Source organism: Schistocerca americana, chromosome X (assembly GCF_021461395.2).
Source record: "Schistocerca americana isolate TAMUIC-IGC-003095 chromosome X, iqSchAmer2.1, whole genome shotgun sequence".
NCBI classification, from domain to species: Eukaryota; Metazoa; Arthropoda; class Insecta; order Orthoptera; family Acrididae; genus Schistocerca; species Schistocerca americana.
Window position 1 is genome coordinate 594,918,712 of NC_060130.1, and position 22,822 is coordinate 594,941,533.

General features: G+C 41.8%; 1 protein-coding gene across 1 annotated transcript in view; it reads left to right on the forward strand.

Annotated features, from left to right (window-relative positions):
• The window catches only part of LOC124556669 (spectrin beta chain, non-erythrocytic 1), a 309,565-nt gene that overhangs the window by 207,330 nt on the left and 79,413 nt on the right, over positions 1-22,822 (forward strand). Inside the window, exons 41-44 of the mRNA XM_047130637.1 lie at positions 12,026-12,213; positions 16,419-16,621; positions 16,870-17,098; positions 21,047-21,319. Coding sequence (XP_046986593.1) covers positions 12,026-12,213; positions 16,419-16,621; positions 16,870-17,098; positions 21,047-21,319 — 893 coding nt within the window. The remainder of the gene's footprint in view (positions 1-12,025; positions 12,214-16,418; positions 16,622-16,869; positions 17,099-21,046; positions 21,320-22,822) is intronic.

Here is a 22,822-nt window from a genome sequence, read left to right on the forward strand (position 1 = left end):
TGTTGCAGTCTATCTTGTCCGTGTATTTGTGATATTCCAACCTGGAGTTCCCTCTTTCAGTCTTAATTTCTCATTATTGTTACAGAATTTGATGGAAGCTGTAGCATTAAATTACATGTTCTTCAGTATCCTAACACAGGCCGAGTCACTGCATTGTTTGTCAAAGGCTATTAGTATGGAAATTGATTCAAGAGCTTTCTCAGAATTCATGCATTCCAGACAAAGTTGTACTTAATAATTATTGCTCCATTCTATGCTCTAATTTGATTAGTCAATGGTTGGTAGTGATACGTCTGCTTCTAAAGCCAGTTTATTTCTTTTTGTAATTAAAATCTAATGTTTTTGAGTGCAGTTGGCAATAATTTTGGTGAATTTCCTGTCATGAATATGAGGCTGTATTTTTATAGTTCCTTGTATCTTGTTTGTCTCCTTTCTTGTGAAGAAGAAAAATATCAGAATTATTCCACGTTTGGGAAACTGTCCTACTCCACAGACATGCTGATTATTTTGCTTCCAACTTTAACTATTTCTATTAAAACTGTTGTCTCAAGGTTCCTTTCCTTTCATCATATGGCAAATCACTTTGCACTCCTTATCTAGTATTATCTCTGAAATGTTGCTGTTTTCATTATTAACTATTTTTTCATGCTTGAACAATACAAACATCTAAAGGAACACTTCGAATTCATGTGCTATTTGTTTTTGTTGATTGTAACTGTATTATCTGCCATCTTAACTTATGAAATGTGATATGTCCATCCAATGAAAGTTTCTATTTTGTTTTGTTCATAAGCCCATTGTTGACACTTGTTCCCATAATCAACTTTTCATTCTATCTTGTTTCATTTATGGTTTGCTCATACCTATTGCCTTGCCTTTGAGAGTTGTCTTGTTCAGATTCTGATTTTCTTTGCTTTTGTTTCTTTTATATTTGCTCTTTGTGGAAGAACATTTGTTGAACAATTGTTCCTTTTATCTCTCTCTGTATAATTTTTGTTTTTTATGGTGCTGACTTTGTTGCATGATCTGACCTGTTATACCACCTTAATTTTTAATAAATTCTTAGAATATACATTTATTACTTCTACCTGATGAATCTTTCTTTCCAACTTTGTACTTACTTACTTTTAATTTGCTCATTGTTAGCCTAAAATTACTTTAGAATGTATAGTGGGATTTTCCCAGCAGATTCTACTTGTGCATAAGCTATGTCCATAATATTCCAATAAAGAGAACTATTCTTGTAAGATTTTCTGTCATTTATGAACTTACATGAATCTTTGTGGAAATCATACACATCATCTCAGAATGGGAGCAGATTGATGCATTTCCATGGAAAATTTTGTTTATCTTTAATTTAAATGTTACTATTCTGTCAGAGATTCCTTAAATAAGTGTAATAGTGTTAATTAATTTTGTGTTCCTAAATTCCCTCCTTCTCTCTTCTTTAATAGGAAATGTGTACAGATTTTCATTCTGTATGGTCTTCATTTATTCTCTGCAGTTAATTGTTCTCATATGAGTGCGGTAGAACCAGTTGTGTTTCTAAGATCTGTGTAGCCAAACTTAGTGATAAAGGTGAACAGACATAAGTAGCTTGGTGTCCCACGTAGCCTGTCTGCCGCTTTAAGTTTTCTTGCATTTGGGTGATAATACTGTCTGTCATAACAGGAACCTGCACATGGTATTACGATCAGCACTAGCCCTTCTAATAGTACAATTGCCTTCCGGGACCCAAAGAGTTTGGCTGCACAGAGGGCTCACAACTCTTTTGTGAGTATGTGTGTGGTGAACATGGGCCCCAAGCCATTTCAGTACTTCTTCTTTTCTTGTGCTACAGTTTTGCTCTATGACTATATCTTTCCTCTAATCTATTCTTTAAGACAGATTCCCCAATGATAAACAGCATCATTAATGGGCTGTCAATTCTGGCCTCTCCTACTTCATTCCCTTTATTTTGCACCACATATTTTGCTCAACTTACATTCGACCCCTTCATCTGGGTTTGTCCTTCACCTTTCACAATTTTTTTACAGATTATGCATGCCATGTGGGGAAGGTCTTCCACTACCCAGCATGACAGTCAGTGGAGGGTCATCAGGTACCCATATGATGCTAGCACCCAGACCATGCAGGGTCACACTGTGGAGGATCAAAATGTCACCTCTCCATGCATGCTGAGGGGGCACCAGGGCTCCAGGCACTGGTGCCCTTTTTCTCTGACTGAGTGTAGCCCATTGGGAGAGCCCTCCTTTTGTAGGCAGCATCATGGCAGTTATTTGGCATCATTAAGTGACTGAAATTATCTGTCTATAGTTGCAAGGCCTGGCATTCTCTTCAGACTGACCGTAATTTAGTGCTGATCATTAAGACCATGGAAGCTTTCCCTCCTAGCCGCACCATGGGAGCAAAATAAAGTGGAGCAATTTGTGGATAGTTATTTCCACAGGTCTTTGTTTACCATCTAGACAGATGGAGTTCTTTGTCTCTACTAAACTATTGTTTCTTGTGGAGAATATTGCGAACACATTTGGTGAACACTCTTCCCTTAACAAATTGCAATGTGATTCCATCTTAAGACAAGGAATGCTACTCAGTCCTGAGCATTATTCGTTTGCAAACAACTTGGTGATGTGTCTGTTACTATTACGTCCCTGTAAAAATCTCAACATGGTTCAGGGATTAATTTTTCTCTGGGACCTAATGCTGCAGACGAAGAACCATGCAAACACCTAGGATGACAAAGGTTCCACGTCATACATCATGTACACCAAGGCCCACCAGGCAACAAGGTAGACACCAGTGCATTCACCCTTGCTTTTGAGGCGCATTCACTTGCAGGAAACGTCAAAATCATGTGCGACTGTTTTGATGGGTAACTCCATGTTTCTCACCCCTGATGTGGTGTTTCAAATGCCAGCATTTTGGGATATGGCTTCCCAGTGTACATACATTTGTGGAGACAGTGGCGACCACTTCACAAAATCTTACCATGTACACTACCAATTGCCTATGTCATTTGTGGCAATGACCACCCTCCTCAAATTCTGAAGTGTGCTAACGTACTCAAGGAATGCAAAATTCAGGAACTGAAGGTCACAGATTGTGTGACATTTTTGGAAACTCAGAAAAAATGTCTGTCTGTATCCAGTGTAAATAAAAGTGACCTTTGCCACTACTGTGGCCAAATCATCAGCAGTACTATGTGTATTTAGTCCCAGGACATTGACACCTAGCAGTTGCACAAGTAAGCTTGACGATGGGAGTGATAGGCTCTCCATTCTCATGGTTCTTGCACCACGATCTTCAGGAACCACTCCTCACATCCAGCTGGAGCAGCAGCTTTCTCATCCAGTCTATACTGGTAACAGGGTTCTCTCTCAGGAACCCTCTCAAGGGAAATCCACAGATTGAGCCCCAACACCAGCCAGTGGCTGAAGAAGCCACAGACTGTGCGTCCCAGGGCTGCCCATTCTTTTTCTGTACCTACACTCACAGCAGATAAGACCTTGCAATAAGAATAAGAAGGAGTAGGAGAAGCAGAAGAAGGCTACTGCAGTGATCCAGGAGGCACTAGATGCCCTCCTACACTGTTGGACTCTGAACTGATGTATGTTGGAATTGTCCCACTTCCACATGTGACACAGTGATACTGTGTTGTGATCTGTCCTCCTGGCTCCCTCATTCTAACCAGGACATCCTCAACACGATGATCCAATGGATCCCCAATGGATGTTGCTGTCCACATGCCAGAACAACAAAAACAACAACAACAACAACAACAACGGCAGCAGCAAAATTCTGTAAGTCTGTCTTTGTACAAGATGGCTGAGAAACCACAGCTGACCACCATCTGGTTGGGTTGGGAACAACAATCTGACAGGCTCTCTCTAAACTCCAATACCAAATTGTGGTCTTTTTTGATCTCTATTGGTATACGACACTGCTTGATGCCATCACATTTTACTTACCCTCCATGACTGGGGCATTCGAGGTTCCTACACATTTCAGTTCATTGGTTTGTATTCCTCAGATAGTTTTGAATTAGAGTTGGTACATTGCTGAGCTCCAAAAGAACATCCCACAAGACTCCATGCAATGTGTTCCACTCTTCCTCATTGTCATCAATGGGCTGGTGACATATGTTGTACCACTACCCCTACACTGTATGTTGACAACATTTGCATTTAGTGTAGCTCCCAGTATAAAGCCTTGGCTGAACACCAGCTCCAAGGTACCACTTGAATTGCTTCCGCTTCCAATTGTCTGCTGCATAAACTCAAATCATGTATTTCTATCATCACACCGTGGCCCATTATGATGCAAAACTCTATTTGGGTCCCCGTCACTTGGATTTTGTTTCCTTCAAGACCAGTGCCACAGACCAGACTATTCCTTGCTGAGGTCGGGGTCTTCCCTTGCGTGGGATTACCATTGGAATGTACCAAGAGTCCCTCTTCCAGGATCTGACCTAACATCCTTTGAATGTATTCCCTGTGATTTCCTGCACATGCATCCTTGTTTAGTACCCAGACCATGAATTAGGATGATCTATTAGAAGGACCTAAAGTTTCATTCATTCCCATGGACTTCCAGTGTCTGTTCCTCTCAGATCTTAAGGTTTATCAGGGAACTACCATCATTTACAGTGATGGCTTTAAAACCAAGGATGGGAAAAGATATGCTTTTAACTCTCCCACCAATCAGGAATAACAATTGTTACTAGGAATGTGTAACGTTTTTTGTGGCAGAGTTGATAGCCATTAATAGAGCCCTATATATTTACTAAACAGTTCTTCCTCAGTCATGTTTTAATGTGTAGTGACACGACAAGCAGTCTACAGGTTATTGACTGATGTTATCTTGTCACCTCATGATATCTGTCATTCATGACTTTATCTTTGACCTGAGTCACACTGCCTGCTTAGTTGTCTTTACATGGATCTCTTAAGTCATGTGGATATCCCAGGGAATGAATTGCCAGACAGTTTGGCTAGAGAAGCAATTACATGCCCAATATTCATTCTGATGATCCCAGGTATGCCTTTGCAGGTGAAAATAAGATCTCTCCTCACTCAAAGGTGGAACATCATCTGGAGGGCTACTGCTTCCTTTGATAACCTCTGCACTATGAGGGAGACCACTGCTAAATGGAAATCCTCCGGGAATGAATCCACTGTCCTATATGCCCTCCTCATTGATCATAACAGATTAACCCATAGTTGCATTTTATGTAATAAACCACCACCCTGTTCTGGTTGCAAAGGCTTACAGTCATTAGATCCTGATTTAATGCCCCTCATCCTGGCTTTCGATGCAAAGCACGGTGTTCACTTTCTTTGCCTCTGATACTGACATACAGCTTGTGGACAGTGAAACTGGTTCTCTCTTTTCTCTGTGAAAATGGTATTTATTCTCAGATATAACATTTTAAACTACATAAGGGGTGGGGGCAGGGTGGTTGGGGTTGGGGTATCTCCCATTATGTGCTGGATCTGGGGGACCCACTATCCTACCTCATTTGCCAGCCAGCTGATCACAGTGATGAATAAGGGATGCTGTTTCCCTCCCTGCCGTCGTTGGATAAGCAGCTGCAGCAGCAAGTCATATACTCCTAGCTCACTCATTTGTTACATAGTTTAATTCTTAATTTCTTTGCGTGTTTTTGGTACTTGCATTGTCTAATTCATAAATTTCTGGCGTATTATAGTATTTTAGAGTTGTAGCATCGCGTTTTAGTACCTGAATAGTGTAAAATCGCGTAGTCTCCTTCCGCCGCCGAGCAGTGTGTCAGCAGTGCGCAAGTAGCAGCATTACTGCATTTACTAGGCAATCTTGTATTTTAATAACCGTGTAAATTTCGTGTCAATTTGTTTGCGCTCTCTGTAGATTAGTTCAGACGTTCTTTGCACAACAGTTTTTAGCATGGATAGGGACTGCAACTGCTGTGTTCGGATGCAGGCTGAGTTGGCATCCCTTCGCTCCCAGCTTCAGGCAGTGTTGGCTTCGGTCACACAGCTTGAGGCTGTTGCCAATGGGCATCACTGTGGGGTTCCGGATGGGGGTTTGTCGGGGACGGCCAGCTCGTCCCACGCATCCCCCGATCGGACTACGACTGTGGTTGCCCGGGATACTGCCCGCATTGAGGCTGATCCCTCACCTGTGGTAGAGTGGGAGGTCATCTCAAGGTGTGGCAGGGGGCGAAAGACATTCCGGGGGGCTGAACGGAAGGCCTCTCCAGTTTGTCTGACGAACCGGTTTCAGGCTCTGTCTCAGGCTGATACTGATCTTCGGCCTGACATGGCTGCTTGTCCTGTTCCAGAGGTTGCCCCTCAGTCTGCAAGATCCGGGCGGTCGCAGAGGGTGGGCTTACTGGTAGTTGGGAGGTCCAACGTCAGGCGCGTAATGGGGCCCCTTAGGGATATGACAGCAAGAGAGGGGAAGAAAACCAATGTGCACTCCGTGTGCATACCGGGGGGAGTCATTCCAGATGTGGAAAGGGTCCTTCCGGATGCCATGAAGGGTACAGGGTGCACCCATCTGCAGGTGGTCGCTCATGTCGGCACCAATGATGTGTGTTGCTATGGATCCGAGAAAAGCCTCTCTGGCTTCCGGCGGCTATCTGATTTGGTGAAGACTGCCAGTCTCGCTAGCGGGATGAAAGCAGGAAAGCAGAGCTCACCATCTGCAGCATCGTTGACACGACTGACTGCATACCTTTGGTACAGAGCCGAGTGGAGGGTCTGAATCAGAGGCTGAGACGGTTCTGCGACCGCGTGGGCTGCAGATTCCTCGACTTGCGCCATAGGGTGGTGGGGTTTCGGGTTCCGCTGGATAGGTCAGGAGTCCACTACACGCAACAAACGGCTCCACGGGTAGCAGGGGTTGTGTGGCGTGGGCTGGGTGGTCTTTTAGGTTAGATGGCCTTGGGCAAGTACAGAAAGGGCAACAGCCTCAACGGGTGCAGGGCAAAGTCAGGACATGCGGGGACCAAGCAGCAATCGGTATTGTAATTGTAAACTGTCGAAGCTGCGTTGGTAAAGTACCAGAACTTCAAGCACTGATAGAAAGCACCGAAGCCGAAATCATTATAGGTACAGAAAGCTGGTTGAAGCCAGAGATAAATTCTGCCAAAATTTTTACAAAGGTACAGACGGTGTTTAGAAAGGATAGATTGCATGCAACCGGTGGTGGAGTGTTCGTCGCTGTTAGTAGTAGTTTATCCTGTAGTGAAGTAGAAGTGGATAGTTCCTGTGAATTATTATGGGTGGAGGTTACACTCAACAACCGAGCTAGGTTAATAATTGGCTCCTTTTACCGACCTCCCGACTCAGCAGCATTAGTGGCAGAACAACTGAGAGAAAATTTGGAATACATTTCACATAAATTTTCTCAGCATGTTATAGTCTTAGGTGGAGATTTCAATTTACCAGATATAGACTTGGACACTCAGATGTTTCGGACGGGTGGTAGGGACAGAGCATCGAGTGACATTATACTGAGTGCACTATTCGAAAATTACCTCAAGCAATTAAACAGAGAACCGACTCGTGGAGATAACATCTTGGACCTACTGATAACAAACAGACCCGAACTTTTCGACTCTGTATGTACGGAACAGGGAATCAGTGATCATAAGGCCGTTGCAGCATCCCTGAATGTGGAAGTTAGTAGGAATATAAAAAAAGGGAGGAATGTTTATCTGTTTAGCAAGAGTAATAGAAGGCAGATTTCAGACTACCTAACAGATCAAAACGAAAATTTCTGTTCCGACACTGACAATGTTGAGTGTTTATGGAAAAAGTTCAAGGCAATCGTAAAATGCGTTTTAGACAGGTATGTGCCGAGTAAAACTGTGAGGGACGGGAAAAACCCACCATGGTACAACAACAAAGTTAGGAAACTACTGCGAAAGCAAAGAGAGCTTCACTCCAAGTTTAAACGCAGCCAAAACCTCTCAGACAAACAGAAGCTAAACGATGTCAAAGTTAGCGTAAGGAGGGCTATGCGTGAAGTGTTCAGTGAATTCGAAAGTAAAATTCTATGTACCGACTTGACAGAAAATCCTAGGAAGTTCTGGTCTTACGTTAAATCAGTAAGTGGCTCGAAACAGCATATCCAGACAGTCCGGGATGATGATGGCATTGAAACAGAGGATGACACGCATAAAGCTGAAATACTAAACACCTTTTTCCAAAGCTGTTTCACAGAGGAAGACCGCACTGCAGTTCCTTCTCTTAAATCCTCGCACAAACGAAAAAATGGCTTTTCCAAAGCTGTTTCACAGAGGAAGACCGCACTGCAGTTCCTTCTCTTAAATCATCGCACAAACGAAAAAATGGCTGACATCGAAATAAGTGTCCAAGGAATAGAAAAGCAACTGGAGTCACTCAACAGAGGAAAGTCCACTGGACCTGATGGGATACCAATTCGATTCTACACAGAGCACGCGAAAGAACTTGCCCCCCTTCTAACAGCCGTGTATCGCAAGTCTCTAGAGGAACGGAAGGTTCCAAATGAGTGGAAAAGAGCACAGGTAGTCCCAGTCTTCAAGAAGGGTCATCAAGCAGATGCGCAAAACTATAGACCTATATCTCTGACGTCGATCTGTTGTAGAATTTTAGAACATGTTTTTTGCTCGAGTATCATGTCGTTTTTGGAAACCCAGAATCTACTATGTAGGAATCAACATGGATTCCGGAAACAGCGATCGTGTGAGACCCAACTTGCTTTATTTGTTCATGAGACCCAGAAAATATTAGATACAGGCTCCCAGGTAGATGCTATTTTTCTTGACTTCCGGAAGGCGTTCGATACAGTTCCGCACTGTCGCCTGATAAACAAAGTAAGAGCCTACAGAATATCAGACCAGCTGTGTGGCTGGATTGAAGAGTTTTTAGCAAACAGAACACAGCATGTTGTTATCAATGGAGAGACGTCTACAGACATTAAAGTAACCTCGGCGTGCCACAGGGGAGTGTTATGGCACCATTGCTTTTCACAATTTATATAAATGACCTAGTAGAAAGTGTCGGAAGTCCCATGTGGCTTTTCGCGGATGATGCTGTAGTATACAGAGAAGTTGCAGCATTAGAAAATTGTAGCGAAATGCAGGAAGATCTGCAGCGGATAGGCACTTGGTGCAGGGAGTGGCACCTGACCCTTAACATAGACAAATGTAATGTATTGCGAATACATAGAAAGAAGGATCCTTTATTGTATGATCATATGATAGCGGAACAAACACTGGTAGCAGTTACTTGTGTAAAATATCTGGGAGTATGCGTGCGGAACGATTTGAAGTGGAACGATCATATAAAATTAATTGTTGGTAAGGCGGGTACCAGGTTGAGATTCATTGGGAGAGTCCTTAGAAAATGTAGTCCACCAACAAAGGAGGTGGCTTACAAAACACTCGTTCGACCTATACTTGAGTATTGCTCATCACTGTGTGATCCGTACCAGATCGTTTTGACGGAGGAGATAGAGAAGATCCAAAGAAGAGCGGCGTGTTTTGTCACAGGGTTAATTGGTAACCGTGATAGCGTTACGGAGATGTTTAACAAACTCAAGTGCCAGACTCTGCAAGAGAGGTGCTCTGCATCGCGGTGTAGCTTGCTTGCCAGGTTTCGAGAGGGTGCGTTTCTGGATGAGGTATCGAATATATTGCTTCCCCCTACTTATACCTCCCGAGGAGATCACAAATGTAAAATTAGAGAGATTAGAGCGCGCACGGAGGCTTTCAGACAGTCGTTCTTCCCGCGAACCATACGTGACTGGAACAGGAAAGGGAGGTAATGACAGTGGCACGTAAAGTGCCCTCCGCCACACACCGTTGGGTGGCTTGCAGAGTATAAATGTAGATGTAGATGTAGACTGTAATGGACTGGGGTAGGGATAGCTGTGGGAGAGATTGCCTCTGTCACATGCACAGTCCCAGGTGACACACACATGGCCCCACACATATATACTGACCTGATTATTTCCCTCACCTTGATTTATTATTGTTGGTCTGGCTGATGCCCATTACTTTTTTATCGTTCTCGATTTTTTAATATGCATCTCTTGGCTAGAAGGCATTCTTTACACTCTAATTGTCTTTGCCTTTAATTGGGTTGGTGGGGAGGTGCTGCTCAAAACTCTCTCCTGACATAGACGAGCCTCATCTGCTCTGACCTATGTACTGGTCTGACCAAACTACTTTTACTTACTTTAAATTATATCTCAGCTATGGCATCAATATTGCTTTCAAGGCCTCATTTTTATCACTCCTGCATTCTCTAATTTGATCAAATTTGTGGCGGATGTCGCTAACTCCAGATAAATTACCTCTTGATCTAGGGTCTTGTGACCTCACTGTCTAGTCCTTTAACTCCAACAAAAAAAACCAAACAACCACCAAACAGTTTAGTTACAAGTGTGGAAAGTGATAAATCTCTTGCGAGATATGCTTGCCGCAGTATTGGCTAAAGCCTAGCTGCTTCTGAATCTCATAGACAGGAATAAATGTGCTGTTTCCCATGATGCTCACATGCTACCAAGAAACTCAAGTCAATATTGATGTTTACCACTTTTCGTATGTTCCTCTGAACCACAACCCATTTAATCAAAACAATAACAAGCTTTGACTTTGCATGCTGTCTGCAGTATGGGTTGGTGAGCAACCCTTTTTTATTTATGATCACACACATAGTGACCTCAGAAAGTAAATTACACATTTGATCTCATAACAAAACCATTGTGCAACAGGAGTGGCACATCAGAGTACATGTTCTGGATTTCCTGCAGACATAAATTCTGGAAACAGTATGGATAGCAGGTGCATCACAGTGTGAGACTGAAGTGGTGAAGCAACTGGAAGTGTACTCAAAAATTGAAGCATCTGGTACAGAACAAGCCTTATGGGAAAACTGTCTAAATTTCACAAAGATTCACTACGAAATTCTGGTGGTGTAGGGACCAAATGCAATGTTGCATCCAGTCATAGTGAAATGATGCAACATTGTGTTGAAGGCTGCACATATATGGGCGATGATGATCCTGAAGGAAGATCTTGCATCAAGTGGTTTCCATCTTTTTTACCAAGGTGTTCTTGCGCAGGGGGGGGGGGGGGGGGAGAATAGATTATTGAGTGATGAGGACATTCACATAGTGGTCATTGCATGGCTCCATAACCAAGGAGCGGATGTATTTTGTTGAGGAACTGAGTGATTGAAAGAATGTTCAGACAGTTGTTTATAGAGACTTGGGGTCTGTATTGAAAAATATTGTAATGTATCTGAGAAGTGTACTGCAGCATTAAATAAAAATTACTTGGTGTGCCATAATAATGTGTAACTTTTATTTTGAAATCCCCTCGTAGTGCTAACAGCTTAATGGCATGAATGTCTGTCTAAATGGCTGTTTCCCTTAACTCTCACCAAGATGTAATTAATGACTCTTTCTTGCTCTTAAATTACCTATTGCAGACAAAAGAGAGTTTTTACATGAAATATGTGTTGTCTTTCAGGAAATAATATGTAAGACGTTGTGGAATCACAGTTGTTATCTACCCTTAGCAGTTTCAAAGATGTTTTTATATTTAAAGAATATCTCTTGAGGAAGTGAAAGTTCAAAGTTGTTACTAGTGACACAGTGCTACTGTCTGGTAGGGAAACTTGTTCATAATCTATGTTTATTGCATAATTGCTGTAGGTAATAGATGTAAGCTGTCTCTATTTACCAAATTGGAAAGAACTCAAATTAACATAACACAGCTAGATATTGTGCTTGAACTACTACCAGAAGTAAATTGTTTGCTTTGGCAGCAAAAAATAAATAAATAAAATAAATATTTGCCCATCAGCATCATTATGTTTTGCGGTTATGATGCAACAGAGTGGTTTTGAAAGCCTCTTTGTAATAGATGACTCAGAATTTTGCCATTTGCTGTTCAAGAAAAAAGTTCCATATGTTCATAGTTAATTACAATGAATAACAACTATGATGTGAGTTAGAAATACATAACAGGTTTTCTTACAATCAGGTGAAATGCTGCTTGCGAAGAAACACAAAGCATCACGTGAAATTCGTTCCCAGCTAGAACATCTGCTCGCAGCATGGCGTCAGCTTTTGAAAGACTCAAATAATCATGGTCAAGGGTTGGAAGAAGCCCAAGATATTTTGGAGTTCAACAACCAAGTGGAAAAGATTGAGTCATGGATAAGAGACAAGGTAATATATTTAATGAAGTATCTGAAGTACAGGAATAAATTTTGTTTCTGGGTTCGAATTTGGTGTATAACAGTTGAACAGTATAACAGTATTTATTCATTTATTGAATTACTGCATTGATGTACAGTATATTTTCAGTGATAAGGAGTGTTATATGTTAGAACATACAACTTGTAATAGATAATTAGACTACTTTACAGAAATGTTTTGCCTTCTGAAAGAGAGAAATTATTGTAAAAACTCAATCTTTCTTTTAGACAGATGTTTATCATTCTCAGCTTCTGCTGGAAATCAGTTTAAATGGAAGTTGGCCTGAAATGCGCATGCATGCAGAGTTTAGGGACTATGAGAACTATTTTCATTCACTTGGGTTAAATAGTGTGAGCAGTCAGAAGTAATTGAGAAATGGATGAGAATGATTTTCTCACCTATGTTGATGGTATCTCTCTCAAATTGGTTGGCTTTTGAAGAAGCACCAAATCAAATATATCCTCTATCTTGACCAAGAGCAGGATTCATCAGATCAGCAGAGGTCACACTGGTTGGAAGTTATTCTGAATGAGGAATGGTGGAACAGTCTGTACATTAGCATGGCATAACTCCCGATGTTGACTAACTTCTCAGAGGCTGTGCGCCAGCCTAGGTACTGCCAATGCAGAGCATGGGCTATTTCCAGGAACATGACTTGTAGAGGGAAATAGCACCTCCTGTTGATGTTTGGAACACTGTTAGGTGACAAGAATAGTGCCTACAATGTTAGCGTCCAGAGTTCCTGGCGATAGCAAGTTGTGTTGTAATTGTTGCTGTTGTGCTGGCTTGTTACCCGTAACTGTTATTACTGAACTGGTGTGCAGGTCTTGGTAGAATATGGATGTTGCCTGAGGCTAGACCACCCATGAGATGTGACTGTGCAATGGTTGCTGTCTGGTCGTATTATAGGTGTGGACACTGCATCTCATATTCCTTGTGAGAAAGGTGGTAGAGCCACCTTGCAAGCAGCTGGAAGATCCAAATGGTGAGATTATTGGTCCCAGAGGATTGGGGAAGGATGGGGAAGGAAATTGGTTATGCCCTGTGAATGGAACCATCGCAGCATTTGCCTGAAGCGATTAAGGGAAATCGTGGAAAACCTAAATCAGGATGGCTGGACACGGGTTTGAACTGTCATCCTCCTGAATGCAGGTCCAGTGTGCTACCCACAGCACCTCCTCACTCAGTCCATTCCCATTTGGAGAAAGATATGTCAAAGCCATCGAGTTTTTGCCGCAGAGCCTGTACTCAATCACTCCCACACAGAGAGAGACAGTGGAGCCCACCAGATTCTGAAAGGAGCAGCATTGATAGGTGACCCCAAAGGGAGCAGTGCCTTCCCTGGGTCATGTAGGTGACTACTTGTGGCTGGAGAGGAATTAACCACTGCAGTCCAGACCCCAGAACTGTCATCAAAGGATGAGAGATGTTTCCATGCAGATGTCGCACTAGCAATGGCGAACAGTGTGGGTGGTGCAAGAATAGCGTGACTGAAACAATAAACAGATTAAAGATAGGTCATTGCATCAGGACTGTTGGTGTAGAGTGGCAAGGAAAGAACATGGAAATGGAAAAGGACAGAGCAGTTGAAGAATCCATTGAGCACAAAACTGCCAGAGAATCCAGTGTAGAGAGCAGCACTGCAGGAAGAGGCAGAGCACTTGAAAGATTGGTATGTTGAGTGCTTGCCACTGGATTATGCATAAGATCATGGAAAGGAAATGTAGGCCTTAGGTAAAGAATGGTGAATGGAGGGTTGCATTGAGCCAAGGAGGCTGGCAGGAGGAGGAGTAGCGCACCGAAGGTGGTTGCTCCTTGGAGCCCAGAAGACCCTGGAGACACAGATAGGTTGGTTACATGGGGCCAGTGGTGGTGCTGCCAGACAGTTATCAGTGCCCTCAAGAAGGACATCACCCATCACTGCATCACCCCATCAAATGGACAGAGTGACTGTTGCAGCATCGTCAGGTGTGGATGGAGGAGGGCGGAGACCAGGCAACAGATGAGGTTCACTGCAGTGGAATGGAACTGGAGTCCCATGGGGAACAGACATCTCAAGCAAGGCCATCCTCAGAAGAAGGCCTGCTGTGGCTGCAACATGCAGATGCAGCAGGAAGCAGCATCAGATGGTGGAGGATTGTGGTGGTTGGGCGGCAGATGGGGCTCAATGCTGCTGGTACATACTATAGTCCTCTCACCCAGAAATTGGAAAAAGGCCCGAGTATCATGCAAGAAGACCATACAGAAAAGGCATGATATAATAGAGGTCACATTAAGTCCAGGGCAGAAAATGAGAGATGGAACCAAAGGCAAAATGGAAAGCCTCATGCTAATGACAGGATAAGAACCAAAAAGGTTGGGCACTAGAGCTATATTGGCAAAGTTGGCAGACCTAATCAGCAAGTAGAAACAACTTTGAGCTTGACGGAGGGCAAAAATGTAGCATGTTGTCACTAAACCTGGTATGTCATGAGATTGAGATAATTGTTGCTTATCTGTTAAAGAGATGAGTAACAATGCAAAGAAATTGGTAACTTTAGGTGGTAACAATAACAATGGACATAACAATATCGAGAACTGTGTCACCAATGACAGAAAGGGATGTTGCAAAATGTGAAATGGTGTTGCTAATGACAGAAATGGACATTGACAGGAAGAGTTGTACCCTCATCACCAGTCCGTTGCCCAAAGCATTGTCGTCCTTGGGAAATGCCTGTCATGCTGCACTGTGGGGAAGCAACAGGAATTAGCATTGGCAGAACTGGAGGGGGCAGCAAATGGGAAGAAATTGTTGTATGGTCGAAACTATCCTTGTCTCCAATCTGTTATGTTGGAATTTGGTACATACAGATAAAACAACAGTCAAGTAGACTAGAAGTAACAACACATTTGCTGAGTGTACTGTTACAGGAAGAAATAACACTATCAGGCAACTGTGCAGACTGTGAGGGTTACAGGATGACATACCACTTAGAATGTAACTACCTAGGGAGTTACTAGAGGAGATATCACCAAGCTGATAACTCCATTGAACTTGTGCGATGGAGCCCTAACAGTGAGGTGGAGTTAAAGGCCTATATCAGTGAATCAGTCTCCACTGAGAGGAGGATTTGTCAGATCAGCAGAGATCAGTGTTGGCCGAGAGTTACTCCAATTGAGTAACTGTGGAGCATTTGATGCAACTGCGTGATGCAGTTCCTGTTGATGAATGGCTTCTTGGGGGCTACATGCTGGGCTAAATACTACCAAGACGGAGGTATACAGCATGAATTATTTCCGAGTATGTTACGTGTGAAGAGAGATAGTCTTACAATGGCTGTGCCTTCTATCATGACTTGGAATGCTGGCACGTGGCAAGAATAGTGCCTGCAGTAGTAGCATCCTGATTTCCTGGTAATAACAAGCTACTTTATACCACTACCTAGAACTGTTACTGTTGTGCTGGCTTGTAGATATCTGTGCAGGAAACGGATCATGCCTGAGGCTGGGCCACTTGTGAGACATGGGTATGTTGCAGTTGCCATTCAGTAGGAGTGCAGGTGCAGACACCACACTATTAATTAAACTGGACACAATTTGGAGGAGAGAGATTGGTCAAAAGTTGTTAGTTTTGTGCTTGTCTTCTTTCTTGTGAAAAGCAATTGTTATCGAGGTTTTCAGTGATTGTGGGGAAACTCCATTAGCGGTCATATTCACAACACTCTTACAATTTTATTAACAAATTTTGCTCTGACTGGTACTAAATTGGAAGGAATTTCTTGCACTTATAATAATTATGAAAATTTTCTTCAAAGTTACTGACACTAAAAAGAGCAGGTGGGGCACACACACACACACACACACACACACACACAATATGTGTATATTGGTGTATGCATATGTGGATGCGATATTTTCTTATTATCTGTGTGAAGTTGCCAGATGTAAGTATTCAGTAGAACATGTGACCAAGAAAAGAGAGATGGAAAAGAGAACATTGAGAACTAAGTGTCTCAAAACAGGATGATGATTGTGCAATGGAGAGGAAACCCAAAGAAATGAAAACCAAAATACTTGGTGTCTAATGCTAGACCTTTGTATATTTTCTGTCTCTGTATTTTCTCTTTGTTGTTTACAATGCATTTTGTCTTCTTGGTTCATTTATGTTTTTTCCCCTTCGTTTGTTACATCTGTAGGAAATGATGGTTCAAGCTGGTGACACTGGCCGTGACTATGAGCACTGCTTGGAGCTTCAACGTAAACTTGATGATGTTGATTCAGATATGCGAGTTGATGACTCTCGTATGAAGTCGATCAATGTTCTGGCAGAAAAGTTGATTAGGCAAGGTCGTAGTGATACCCGTAGCGTACACCAGCGCCGAGATGACTTGAACAGCAAGTAAGATTTTCAGCTAAAATTTGGGATTTTTAGGTCATCACACTATTTACAAACATTTTATAACATATCATTTATCTATTTTATAATGTAGCAATTATCTAGCTTGATACAGATGTTGTATAAAATATTACTGCCATTTTGGCTTATAGGAATAAAAGAAATATAATATTCTCACTGGAATTAATTTATTGGATTTGAAGTAGAAAGTAAAAGTATGATCATAATGGGGAACTTCTTCCTTGTCTCAGATGGCGTGCTCTACAGGGTTCTTTGAGTAAATATAGGGAAAAATTAGCTGGAGCTCTGGAAGTACATGCATTCAATCGTGATGTGGATGATACAAGTCAAAGAGTTGCAGAAAAGGCAGTTGCAATGAGCTCAGAGGATGTAGGACGTGATCTATCAGCTGTAGAGCAGTTGCAGAGGAAGCACGAAGAACTTGAAAGGGATATGATTGCTATTGAAGACAAGCTGAAGGTACGTGCTAAATTTTGTACTCGATGTGTTACTCAAAGGCCGTTAACATTGTGTAAAGTAATATACTTCCATAAGTGATGGTGAACTATTATTTATACACTATGTGATCAAAGGTATCCAGACACCCCCAAACACATATGTTTTTCCTATTTGGTGCAATGTGCTGGCACCTAATGCCAGGTACTCCATATCAGCAACCTTAGTAGTCATTAGACATCATGAAAGAGAGACATCATGAAAGAGCAGAATGGGGCACTCCATGGAACTTATGGACACTGAACATGGTCAGGTGATTGGGTGTCACTTGTGTCATATGTCTGTATGCAAGATTTCCACACTCCTAAACATCCCTTCCTCCACTGTTTCCAATGTGATAGTAAAGTGGAAATGTGATGGGACATGTACAGCACAAAAGCGTATGAGCACACCTTGTCTGTTGGTTGACAGAGACCGCCGACAGTTGAAGAGGGTCATAATGTGTAATAGGCAGACATTTATCCAGACCATCACCCAGGAATTCCAAACTGCATCTCTACCCACTGCAAGTACTATGACAGTTAGGCAGTAGATGAGAAAACTTGGATTTCATGGTTGAGCAGCTGCTGATAAGCCACACATCACACCGGTTAATGCCAAATGACACATCGCTTGGTGTAAGGAGCGTAAACGTTGGATGATTGAACAGTGGAAAAACGTTGTGTGGAGTGACAAATCACAGTACACAATTTGGCAATCCAATGGCAGGGTGTGCGTATGGTGAATGCCTGGTGAATGTTATCTGCCAGCGTATGTAGTGCCAGTGCCAACAATAAAATTCGGAGGCGGGAGTGTTATGGTGTGGCCATGTTTTTCATGGCGGGGGCTTGCACCGCTTGTTGTTTTGTGTGGCACTACCACAGCACAGGCCTACATTGATGTTTTAAGCACCTTCTTGCTTCCCACTGTTTAAGAGCAATTCGGGGATGGCGATTGCATCTTTCAGCATGATTGAGCACCTGTTCATAATGCAAGGCCTGTGGCGGAGTGGTTACACAACAGTAACATCCCTGTAATGGACTGGCCTGCACACAGTCCTGACCTGAATCCTACAGACAACCTTGGGGATGTTTAGGAACGCCGACTTCGTGCCAGGCCTCACCGACCGACAACGATACCTCTCCTCAGTGCAGCACTCCATGAAGAATGGTCTGTCATTCCCCAAGAAACCTTCCAGCACCTGATTGAACTTATGTCTGCGAGAGTCATCAAGGCAAAGTGTGGACCAACACCATATTTAATTCCAGCATTAGCGATAGAGGGCGCCAAGAACTTGTAAGTCATTTTCAGCCAGGTGTGCGGATACTTTTGATCACATAGTGTATGTAAGATACAGTTTCCGGCAATTGTTGCAGAAATTCAAGTAACAGTTGTGAATAATTTTGGCTTCAGTTGCTTTTAAGCATTCAGTTCTCAATTTTAGTGGAGTATTTTTTTCTGGATGCTCCATTAGAATAATATGTAGCTTCTTGTGATTAGTAGCTTTTATGCACAATTTCACAATGATTCCCATTGGTAGCAAAATTTTATGAGCAAAAGGATTATTTTAGCACAAAATTAAACACTATGTTACAACACTGATATCTCTACCACTAGATGCTGATCATTCTTGGTACAATCATGTATTCATTATATACTATTAATTAATATCCACATTGTTTTGTGTAATTGTTCTGCACAGTGTTTGCTATTGGACTGGAGAGTTGGTATCAGTGTCCTGGCTAGGAATGGAGAAGAGGATTGATATGATGCCTTAGATACAATATCTTAGCACGCTGTATTCTGAATATTGATGATTCATTTGGGTATAAATTAAGTGTTCCTGCAATGTCTTAATTAACACTTTTGTTCTGTTCATGACTGGTAGCTGTGCCTATAATATTTTCCTCACTTTTTAATATGCTATGTTGATTTTTAAGAGAACAAGGACAGCATAATTTCCTTTCCCCATTAGTTCTTCATAACCATTCTAAAGAGATAATACCAGTTTAACATCCTGTTCTTCATGAAGGGAATCCCTCCAACTGTGATTACCAATAATTTTCAATCACTGTGACAATCTCTGTAACTGCACTTTTCATGACCAGCTGACTGAATGAGTGTTAACATATCTAACGAAAATAGGTAGTAAGAGAGAGCAAGTAGCAGAAACATAATTTCTTTTGCTTTGTTGCCACACACTTTTATATCATCTGTGCACACAGGTACTGTTTGTCCTTCCCTGTCCCACCTGAATAATGGAAGCAGTGATGGTTACTACTTACCATATAAATGAAGCACTTAACTGGCAACAGGTACATAAACAAAACTGAATAATTAGGGAGAGAGAGAGGGGGGGGAGGGGGGGGGAGAGAGAGAGAGAGTGTCCGATTGAGGTAGTCCCCCAGATTCTTGATTGGGTTTAAATTTAGGGAGTATGGTAAACCCATCCTGGTGCTCTTTGAACTATGCATTTACACTGCAAGCTGTGTCACATGTTGCATTTTCCTTCTGGTAGATGCCATTGTGCTGAGGAAAGACAAATGTACGTAAGGGTGGACATTGTCTCCTAGTATAAATGCAGACTTTTGTTGATCCATTGTGCCTTCCAGAATGATGAGATCTTCCAGGGAATGCTACAAAAACACTCCTTCAGCCTGGATCCTTCTGACAATTGTTGCAGGGTGTTTGCTTTCAGACGCTTCACACCATGCACCCCACTGTTCATCTGTCTGATGGAGCATTAGACATGAGTCATATGTAAAGATGAAGTTTCATTGGAAGTCCATTTGCAGTTCTGGTGTGCAAATTCTAGCCGTCATTGCTGATGAACAGCAGTCAGCTTGGATGCATGGACCAGGTGCCTGCTGTGAAGGCCCATATGCAGCAGTGTTCACTGAATGGTCATTTATGAGACACTGTTGGTAACCCCTTGGTTCATCTGGGTGGTCAGTTGCTCGTCTATTCACCCACACACATCTCTTCAGCCATCATTCACCTCTGTCATCTATGGTGTGTGGTGCAAAACAGTTGCGTCAGCACTGGTTTTGGGTAGCGCCATTTTGCCATGCGCAGTAGACTTTAAACTCAGTAGCAAAAGAACAGTTTACAAACTTAGCTTTTCAGAAATGCTTCCACTCTGGGCCTGAAAGCCAATGATCATGTCCTTTTGGACATCAGATAAGTCGCTCAATTTCTGCATTACAAAAGTGACTGCACAGTTTTCCACATCCCCTACCCCCCCAACATGCTTTGTTTACCCTCCAGTGCTAGTGCTGCCACCCACCACCTGCTGTCTGTGTGTTGTTATTGCATTTTGAACATAGGTGATGTTCACATTAATGTGACAGTAACATGCGTCTCTGACAGTTGCAGCTTCAGATTTTAAAAATTACCAGTTCTTAGTATGTGATATTTGGCTTGCTAGTTATGTGCTACAATGTTGCTTTTGGCACATTCTCCTGGGTGACTTTCTTACCTAATCCTTGAATAATCATTATTCTTAAAGCCCGGTCTTCTTTTATGCTTATTGAAGGAACCTCTAGATCTGAAACTTTTTGTTTGACTTTGTCACTCATGTATATCTGCTACCATGTAGTATGCAGAAGTTTTTTTTTTTTTTATCCTTATTTGATTGTTGTAACAGCCACAGGCCAGTGGGTTTGTGACTATATCATTCCAAATGCAGAAGACCATACAACTCTCTTTTCAAGATAATAGTTTTGAAATTCTCCAAAATTTGGAGGGTTGTTAAGTCACTTATCTTTTATTGCTATTTAGCCACCACAAGCCACAACCTGTGCGTATGTCGCAGTAAAACTGGAAAAATCTGTGATTCACATGGAGCTGAATCTTAGCTGAAAAATAAAATATAAATTAAGTGTGAATGTCAAGTAAATTATGCAGTGTTGTAAATTCTTGTTTGTGTTATAGGATCATGAGCATGAAGCACGCCGCTTGATGCAAAAACATCCAGACATTCGTGGCAAATTGGCTGAGTTGGCAGAAAGCTGGCGTGCTCTTCAGCAGCTTGCTCATCAGAGACGGAAAGCATTATCTGCTGCTCACACATTACACAAATTTCATGCAGATTTGCATGAACTTGAACTGTGGGTTGCTGATACGATTAAACGTATAGATTCGTCAGAGCTGCCAGCCACAATTGCTGAAGCAGAGGCTATGCTTGAATTACACCATGAAAGAAAGGTAAGCAAAATAAATTTTATTAATATGTGGCATTAGGTAAAATTTTGGTAATGTTGATGATATTTTGTGGCTAATAAAGACAAAAATGAATTTTCTGTTGACCCATTTGCAACCAGATTTACTTTGCTTTACTGCTTATAAGGAGCCCAACATACCATTCTTTTTATAAAAGAATTTTTCTGTTTGGTAACATAAGTAGTGTGATGTTGCAAGACCATAGGAATGTGTAGAGAGTAAATGAATATATTTAAATTAATGACTGCAAAGTAGCTCCACCCACCAATAAGAACTTTATGAAGTCAGTAAATGGTTTTGCCATTTAAATCTGTCCATTTTGTGGGATTTTGTACTGCAGAGAAACACAAATGCTTTTGTACAACAGTTAAAATGGCCTGATATAAAGGCTGAAAGTGATCATGGACTTAATAAAGTTCTTAGTAGCAACTGGAGCAGATTTTCATTAATAGAACATACAGCTGCAAAATCAGCACTCTCTGAACATGGGGAAACTAATTGATTTAAATTGTGCACCAGGAATTTTAAAACACTTGAAATTGTTAAAAATATTTTCCAGTTTGTCCTGCTATGCAATGTGCAAGTGTCATGGTGTATTATGTGAAAGCTATCATCTGAGAGCATCTCACAAGGACCCTGAGATCCAGCCCTAGAAAATGTTCTTGCCTCCCAAGGTATCAGCAACATGGTTTATACTGTGGGAACAGGTATTGTTTATTCTTCTGAAATGAAGTTGGGCCTCTTGTGCCATGGGAAAGTTGAACATACCCCTTCAGTAGTTCAGAAAAATTCTGTTATCCTGTGACTTCTCCTCCTGTAAAATTGTACAGTGGTGACTTTGATTGTGATATCTTTCCATGCTATTACAAGACATTGCCTTAGCTGCTTACTAAAAGTTGTAGTAACATGTTCCACAGTTTATTAAGCTGCCGATGGAACAACTGTTCTCTGAAATTCTTAATAGGATTTACAGTGATGTTAACAGAAACCAGAAAGTCAGTTATGTTACACACTAGAATGTTTCCAAAAAAGTGTGATATGTCGAACGCTAATCAGATTGCTAGATGCCAAAACTATGAATATGATTAGGCTGACAGAACTACCGGTATGACAAAATTGATATGTAGTATTAGTCTCTGAGAGATAAAGCTACCTACTTGGTTAGCTAGGGAGAGAAGGGAACGATCCATTAAGCATAAGAAATTTTGTATGTTATAAAATGGGACAGAATGTGGACGGTCAGTCAGGATCAGTTTGATAGGAAGTTTCTAAAGTGTTGTTGGAGAAAGGCAATTGATCTGTTCACAGTGATATTTCTAAGAAATGACGTACTGAATAATAGAAAATGAAACAGAAAGACTGACAAATTCCCAGTGAAAATATCCCACCCAGAGTGAGAATGAGGACAGGAGAAAATTGTCTGTCATCTCTAATACCTTTCTAATACTGATGGAAGTCTGATGGAGCTGTATCAGGTGAATAAGGCAG